The sequence below is a fragment of the Sphaerodactylus townsendi genome, linkage group LG02, assembly GCF_021028975.2.
Source record: "Sphaerodactylus townsendi isolate TG3544 linkage group LG02, MPM_Stown_v2.3, whole genome shotgun sequence".
In the NCBI taxonomy this organism is placed as follows: Eukaryota; Metazoa; Chordata; class Lepidosauria; order Squamata; family Sphaerodactylidae; genus Sphaerodactylus; species Sphaerodactylus townsendi.
In genome coordinates this window covers 91227240-91235326 of record NC_059426.1, presented here as the reverse complement: position 1 = coordinate 91235326, position 8087 = coordinate 91227240, and the positions used below count along the sequence as shown (strand labels likewise).

The 8087-nt window shown below is 36.8% G+C and overlaps 1 protein-coding gene across 7 annotated transcripts in view; it reads right to left on the bottom strand.

Moving 5' to 3' along the window:
• Nucleotides 1–2030: 2030 nt before the first annotated feature.
• MICAL2 (microtubule associated monooxygenase, calponin and LIM domain containing 2) overlaps nt 2031–8087 on the bottom strand; it is a 102822-nt gene continuing 96765 nt past the window's right edge. For 5 of the 7 annotated variants that reach the window (XM_048485051.1, XM_048485053.1, XM_048485055.1 and 2 more), the window contains 4 exons: nt 7901–7989; nt 7117–7216; nt 4118–4170; nt 2031–2238 (listed from right to left, as the gene is read on the bottom strand). In XM_048485051.1, coding sequence (XP_048341008.1) covers nt 4130–4170; nt 7117–7216; nt 7901–7989 — 230 coding nt within the window. In that variant the 3' untranslated portion in view covers nt 2031–2238; nt 4118–4129. Of the gene's footprint in view, nt 2239–4117; nt 7217–7900; nt 7990–8087 lie in introns of those variants that run through there. The other 2 variants (XM_048485049.1, XM_048485050.1) reach the window with 1 other exon arrangement.

The window sequence follows — 8087 nt, the reverse complement described above, 5'->3', positions numbered from 1 at the left end:
GGTTATATTTTCAGGCCAAGCCTGATTTCTTCCTCTTTGCCTTGTACCCATATGTTGTCTCCAGGAAAGCTGAAGAGAGGGAAGTCACCATTACTCTTCCACAGCCAATAAAAACTTTGCAAGGAAAAGAGGAACAGCAGGAACTGGAGAAAGTGAACCTTCAAATGTTGCAGCATTATTAAATGATTTTGAGGTACATATTGAATATATTGATCATTAGACATTCAAGATATGAACTCAATATTTCTGCGAAACTCCTGGTTCAGCACATTTTCACTGACATCTGCATCTGTGGGATGGTGCCCACAACACTAGTTTGTTTGACTATACTTAATAAATATGTAATAAACTGTCATTGTACACTCCAGCCTTCCAGTTTTTACATTATGCAGTATGAAGTTCCTTCATGCTTAAATGTTATATGTTTACCTATCATCAAGGAAAAACAGGTTCTCAAGCCAGGCATGTCTCTGAAAACATTTCTATCAATTTAAATGACACCCAAATTTCATGGTTCTGAGTAAATTCCTAATCAGGTACGTTTTGGGGCAGAATGCACAGAAAAGTTGATCTAAAATGTTATCTTATGACATTGTCACCCACACAATATTTCAAAAGTACAGTCACTTAAAGTTTTCTTTCTGTACACAGACAGGTTGCTGCCTGTCAGGGAGTAGCTTCAGCACCCCTGTACTTACCAGAAGTGAAAATCAGTGGGCCCCGCTGGAGCGGCCACCTGACAATGGCCTGTCTGCAGCAGGGTTTGGACACATCCTTGTCAGTTAACACAGAAGACAGTCCACCCTCCAGATAGTAGACCCATTCAAAGCTGGGCCTTTCCGGATCCAGTGGCACACCCAATTCAGCAGGGTTTGGCAAGGAAAGAACAGCCACTGGGGAGAGGCAGAGCAGCCATTTAAAGTAGGTGGATGCCAAGGCTGGAGACCAGTTTGGGCGACTCATGCCCAGTTGACAATAACTCCTGTCAGTCAACCCAGGGTGGTAGGGCAACACTCAGGGAAAGCAGGGAGGGACATGAGGGTGGGGATTCAGGTCTGGGAGGACAGGTTAGACCTCCTGCTAGGTAATCAACTACATGGGAAAGCAGTAGAAAGGAGGAAGACTTAGACTGCTGTTAATGTCCTTCCCCTTACTAGTCTGAGGCCTGCTGAGGCCTCAAAAAGGGTGCGTGCCATCCCTACCCAATGCTGACAGTGTGACAGACACTCACATGATGCTGCAAAACAACCCCAGAAATATGATTTTGACTTTTGTGCTTGGAGTTTTAAAAAGTTCTCTTCACCCCCCACCTCCTTCCCCAGACAACAACGTTCTGATATAGCCACTTTGGTAAATCTGGAAAACATCTACCTCATCTCAGAAAGAGATGTTCCTGGGGAAGAAGAACATTCCAGACTAATTACTTAATTTACAACTTTTTCTATTAATAAAACTATTTTTGTTTAATGTGAAAGTGCGTTTCACCATATCTAAACACCAGGAGCATGAAAACAATGTCTTCTGCTACCACACACATAAACAAATCATGATGGATCCTTTTTCTACACCACAATATGTTGGAATTTGGTTTGGGATAGAAATATACCCCAGAATACAACCAATGTCAACTTATTTAGATTGATGCCCAAGTGCTAAAAATATTCTGTATAGATTTTTTTTTCTTTTTAAAGGTGTATTTATGAAAAAAAACTTCAGTGGTAAGTGTTCGGATAAGTGCCCTAATTATTTTCACAATGCAGAATATAATGAAAGCAACTTCAAGTTAAGGTGAAAAACAAAAATGTGTTATGCTAACATTCTGTTTGGGAAAGACTGTGTCCAACCCTTATACCTTTTGTCAGCAATGTTCTAAAATGTTACTATGTAGCAACATTTTAAAATGAATGAGTAATAGGTTAAGAAAAAGTAAATATAATTAATGTCTCATGAGAAACCAACCAATAGGAAATTCTGGAACTGTGTTTCTTTAGAATTCAGTTTCTGGCTTAAAAGGAAGAGAGGATGCAATGTTGACAGAGAACTACATTTATTTGTTTACAGCCAAATGAGAAAGTTAAACATCACTGTGTGCAAAATACAAATTTCTTTGTGACATTCTTAAATATACTTTTAAAAAACTAATAACATTTCTCAAGTTTAAGAAGCAAACATCAAAATTGAAATGGTTGAGGAGAGAGGGATAGAATCCTTTCTGACATTGTTTAAGAGATGAAGAATCTGCAACAGAAATGAACACAGTGTAGCAGAGATCATTGCTACAAAATATGATCTTGATCAAACATGCAGAGTGTTTAGTCACTCACAGCAAACATGAACACCACTCTGTTAGAAAAGCAAGCATCCTTCCTAGCTCTTCTTTTTCATTCCAGATCTGACTAACATTTGAGAATGTAAAGTTGCTACAAATTGCTTTCTTGAGTGAGATCTTCAGTGCTCCCAATAGTTCAATAATCTACAGAGTATTTAACAACGTGATCTCTGAAGTGATGCATAAAGTAAGTTTCAGTGTTGAGACAGAACTGCACAACTAATCAATTTCTCTGAGAAGTTTGCTTCTTTTAGGGCTACAGTCAAACTAGACCTGTTTTTGCAACAATGCATTGTGATTGTTGAGCAAAGGATTATTTTATAGCAGTACAAACTATTATACTTTTTAAATATTAAAAAGACTGACCCACAACTGATGAGCCTTCCAGTGTGGAAGGTGAAGAAAGCTCTATTTAAGGAAAAATAGTGTACTGGAGTAGAACTACTAGAAGTGTGTAGTTTTTGAAGAAATGCATGGATGGCTAAACATTTCACTGCTCTCATCTTCTGGAACAAGACAGACATAGAGGAATGGTGAACACATTGCTCCTCAATGATGGTAATCACTGTAAAGGCCTGGCACATACTGGTGGCAATAACATACCAATGGACCAGATTAAGGTTCAGCTCATTGGCTGTGCTTCTGAAGTCTGGGGGAGGGGGAGCTACTTGGCACTTTGAGATTAAAACATGAGAATGCTACTGTTTGTGGCATGGCAGTCACTGCCAAACTAACTATATTGAACCCTAGAAGTAAACACTATTTCTGTAGCAGAAGTTAAAGACCTATTGCCCAAAGAATAAATTTCCTTCATTTTCATAGCTGAAGTGTTTGATTATCACAATCTTATGTCTTCGTTCTATAGGCTAGTATGGAATTTATAGGACTGGGTGCCAAAATTAGCTTGGGACCAGAGCAGGGCAAGTGAAACACATTTGCCAAGCCTTATATGCTATTTCTGACTAACAGCAAGCAATGATGGCGGTGGGGGAGAGAGAGACAGATTTCCTTCCTGCACAAAATAAATGGAGTTTCTTGCTCCTTTTGAATCCTCATCACAGCATACTTGGTGCAAGCACATAAATACTTAGGGCTGAATGTTTCTACAGCGACACCAATGTAACACTGTTGGATATTATGCTGAAATTACAGCAATATACCAGTATCCAAAGCAAGTACACCAAAACTTATTACAGGACCAGTATACACATTTTCAACAGAGCAAAATTTTGTCCATTGCCTTAAATTATTCAACACTTGCAGTTCAATCTTGATCTTAGAAAACAAGTAATCATATATTTTATCAGAAAGATTTAATACTTCATTTTTCTTTTAAAAGTCACTTTTGTCCAATTAAAATGTACGTACAATCCTAACAACTTATTATCCAGAGATCTTTAACTGCCAAAATAGAAAAATCACTAATTTTTAAATATTTACTTCCTGATCATAGTTTAGTACGATCTAGATGGACTATTACAATCATGGCTCATCAAACCACTGCAAATGTAAAAGTGGGAAAAAGATTCAGCTAACATCGATTTATAGGAATCTAAGGTACTTGAAGCACATTCAGCAGTATAAGAAAAATGACTACTTTTCTGAGAAAGAAGCCATATTTAGAGTTGTAAACTGCAAGACCATGCAAAGTGTTATTTTTTTAAGCTTGCCAGGCACACACATATATACACAGAACTCAAAATGATGTTGAAAGTAATTACATGTAACACTGGCAGAAAGATTAGGGCAATGCTCAGAAAATGGTAGTAAATCGAGCAATAATCTTACAGCAGGAAAGTTTCAGTCAATGAATGGGTGCAGCACTGGAATGTTGAAATGAACTAAAGACAACATAAAAGATTGGAAGAAGATTATACAAAGAAAAAGCTTAAGAGACACATACTGACATTAAAGTAAGAAGAAAATAAAGCAACCTTCCTTCATTGATGAACAAGGGATATTCGCCATATCTGCTAAGTTCAAGTCAAATTTCAGTAACAGTTACAGTAAAATTTACATTATTTGAAACTCAATTATCCAAACTACATGCATTTTAACAGTCACGTTGCTATGGGTCAAGTAAACAATATTTCCATTTGTTTCAGGATATCTTTGCACAGGATATCTACCAATTTCAGGTAGAATCCAGATTTTTGTTTGGACAATTGTATCCTTGAAAATTTGAAAGAGGAAGGTCCTCATTTTTTAAAAAAATCTGGATAAGGCTTGGGCATTTTAAATCTAAGGTAAAACATGATGTGCAAGGCACTTGTGTTTCCCATTGCTTCCACATTTGAAACCTCTAAAACTTCCACCAGGATGGGTTACACAAACATTTGGTGTGCAGTCACGAATTCAAAATTCTGTCTCCTTCCCCTCCTCCCGAGCAGTTACTTGATGTGCAAAAAACTGAATGCAGTATATAAACAAAATGTGCCAAGTGGACTATGAAATAGATCATGTTTAAGTTTAACTTAAAATCAGAAGAAATAGATGATATTAAAAAAACAATAATATTAAATATAATCTGTTGTCCCCATTAGGTCTATAAACAGTCTTGCATGTAAACAAGTTCTTGATAATGATATAATCCTTTAGGAGATCCACTGCAACTGTTCATTTAAAAATAACTTATTTCAAGTAAGTGTGTTGAGCTAGTATCAGATCTTCAAGTGCCAAGGAAATGTATGTGGCCTCATTCCAAATAAGTGTGCTTAAGATTAAGGTGCAAGATGGAATGATATGTCATTCTTAACAACAACAACCTAATGTATGAAAGAATGATTGAGGACAACCCCTATAAAGTATAAACTGAAGAGGTACATGCTTCTTCATCACAGGACTTTTATCTACCAAGGCATATGCACTCAGTTGTATGGAACCCAAGTGCCTAATGTTTTTAGCTTGTTCACAACTCAAATAAAATTCACAATACAACTGAAAATCCAGAGGAAACTCTAGCGTACCATGTACCAACCCTTATTTTCTTCATCAAAGGCAAAATAGTTTCACAAAAATTAACTGTTGTGACACTTTAGGAACATCTTAAAGGGTGTGCAGCCAGTTGTAAATAGACTGTGGGGTTTTTCATAGGTTTTCTCACAGCAGCTCTCCTGCCTTGTGTGCTTCTGAAAGTTATGACCTGAAATAACAGCTTGTCAAGTGGCACAAGGGGGCTGTTCATCAGAATGCCCCACTGTGTGCAAGTTCACCATGCTACCCTCTGCATGGAGAAACAACAACAATGCTGCAATATGTGTATACTCCTCCTCATTTCTTTCTGTACCATCTCTTTAAAATTACTGAAATAAGAACTCATATTTGGATACAATGAAATGTACAGTACCTCCAATTATCAAGAATTCTTTAATACTGGCTAAAAATCACTCATGAGTGACAACTACTGAACTGCTTTCTGTTTAGGAATATCTCATTAACCTCCTGGAAATCCTTACCAGGCTTCCAAAAAACCAAAACCAAAATAACCCCTAAATGCTATGATTTCACATACTTCTGATTAAAGTCAGATATGCCTTTTAACAACACCATGTACAATATTACACTTTCTACAGAAAAATCCAAGCAGGTGTCAGTACCCAAAATTAGTTATTACCTGTCACAGGCTCTACAATTTCACCAGTGCCTAAACTTATCTCATAAGTAAACTATCAAGTCTGTTTCAAAATCTTTCATGTTACATGTCTCTGTCTGAATTAATTTAATATATTAATTATTTCAGTATAAAATTTACAAAAGGAGCTGATCTGAGTGAAGGTTAATCACAGGATTTTAAAAGTTATCATAGAAGTAGAAATATGCAGTCAGGTATATGAATTCTACTAGTATAATTGATAATTTAGGAAAATAAATATAGGCTATTTAATAAATATTACCGTAATCTACCTGCTTTAAGTAACTGTCAACTCAACTAAGATTTGCTCTTTGATTTTATTCATTAATATGACAATATAGGCCTCTGTGTTTACAAAGGATATCCCAAAGGAAAATCAAAAAAATTATTACTTGAAATACTTTTCATTGTTTTAAAAAAAGTTACACAAGTAAACATATTTTGTAGCCCCATAGCATAGGTAAAGCAAAGGAGGAAGGGAAAAATAAAGAATGTGCCATATTCAGGTTTCAAAAACCAGTCTTTCTGCTAACTTGGAAATGTATGAAAGAGCTTTCTTTCACAGTCTAATATAAGATTGTAAACAAACAAATATAAAAATCTTATTGTAATGGGAAATAAAATGACGAAAAACTATAAAACTAATCCTTCATGTCGGCTCTACAGTCTAGAAATGTCGGCTCTACAGTCTAGAAATGTATCTGGACACTGACCTTCATATAACAAAAGTCTAAAATATATCTATCATATTTATCAAATGGAATTTTAGACTCATTTAAAAGCACATACTGAATTGTAATGTGCAAGTATAATCAGAAGGCTGATTGTTTTGGAAAACTGAAAGGCACAACAGAGCTCCAGAAAAAAATTCAAATCCTAAAGAATTTTTTCACCATGTCAAGTACATTTTCACATGATAGTTCCACATCTTGGTAAATATGGCCAAGTAACTCTTGAAGTGCACACAGGAATGGCACACTAAAGCTTAGGAGTTCATACAAGTAGGAATAGTTGTATGCATTGTCCCTGAAATGAAGACCAGTAGAGTGCAGAAAACCATGCATCCAGTTAGAGAGGCGTCTTGGAAGGTCAAGCAGATCCCTTGTCACCCTAAGAGGCCAGCTCAGAGTTTTCCTAAAGAATGAAGTCAGGATACCTGGTGGTTGGGCCTCTGGGCTGCTTTTGGCAGCAAAAGTACATTCTGTGGTGGTTTCTGCAGACATGGGTTCCTCTTCCCTCCATGATTCCACTTGCGCCTTTAAAGGGAAATATTCAAATATCATACTTAGCACCGTAATTTCAAGTCTAAGGACATACCTTAAAAAGATTGTTAAAAGACAACGGGAAATAGAGTGGCTGTATCCATGCTATTTTCTGTCACTTTATCATAGCTCAACATCATCAGACTTTACTGCCCAGCCACTGTCTCTGTCCAGCACCAAAGATCTGGCAGAGCAAAGAGAAGCCTCAAACACTTTTTCTCCACCCCTGCACCTAGGGTACACTTTGTTGGGCTGTCTGGCTTCTTCTCTCCACTGGTTGAAGAAAAGCCCGCCCCCACTCCCACCCTATCTCAGCCAAGTGAGGAGGCTGTAGTGTAGTGTTATACCATTTTATACTTGCTATGGTGGAATTTCAGGCACATTCTACAACAAAGGAGGCCTGGCATGTTGAGTTCTGTGACGGAAGAATGTGCAATCTACTAACATCTTTTCATGAGACACAGTATAGATGCAGATATGCATTCTCTAGGCAAATACATTTGCATTTCCTTCGGACTGGGGGCTAGTCATATCATTCTTTGAATTCAGTAGTATTCATGTCAAAAGGATTTATGCCTACCTATTACAATAAGTTGGCATAAATATTTACTCAACCTTTTCCAAGCTCTTCAGCTTTTGCATATCAATGAAATTTATGTTTTATAATTCCATACATACCTTTTCATGTGTCTTTAACATAGCTCTCCTCTTTTTGTGCTTGTTATTTGTTTTATATTGTGCAAAGTGAATCTTGCAATAAAATTTATCTGAAAAACAAGAGCAATCACACTCTTCACTTTTTTCAAAATGGAATCAAATTATAACTACCTGGGGAAAAATGGCTCTTGAAAATACAATGGTGGAA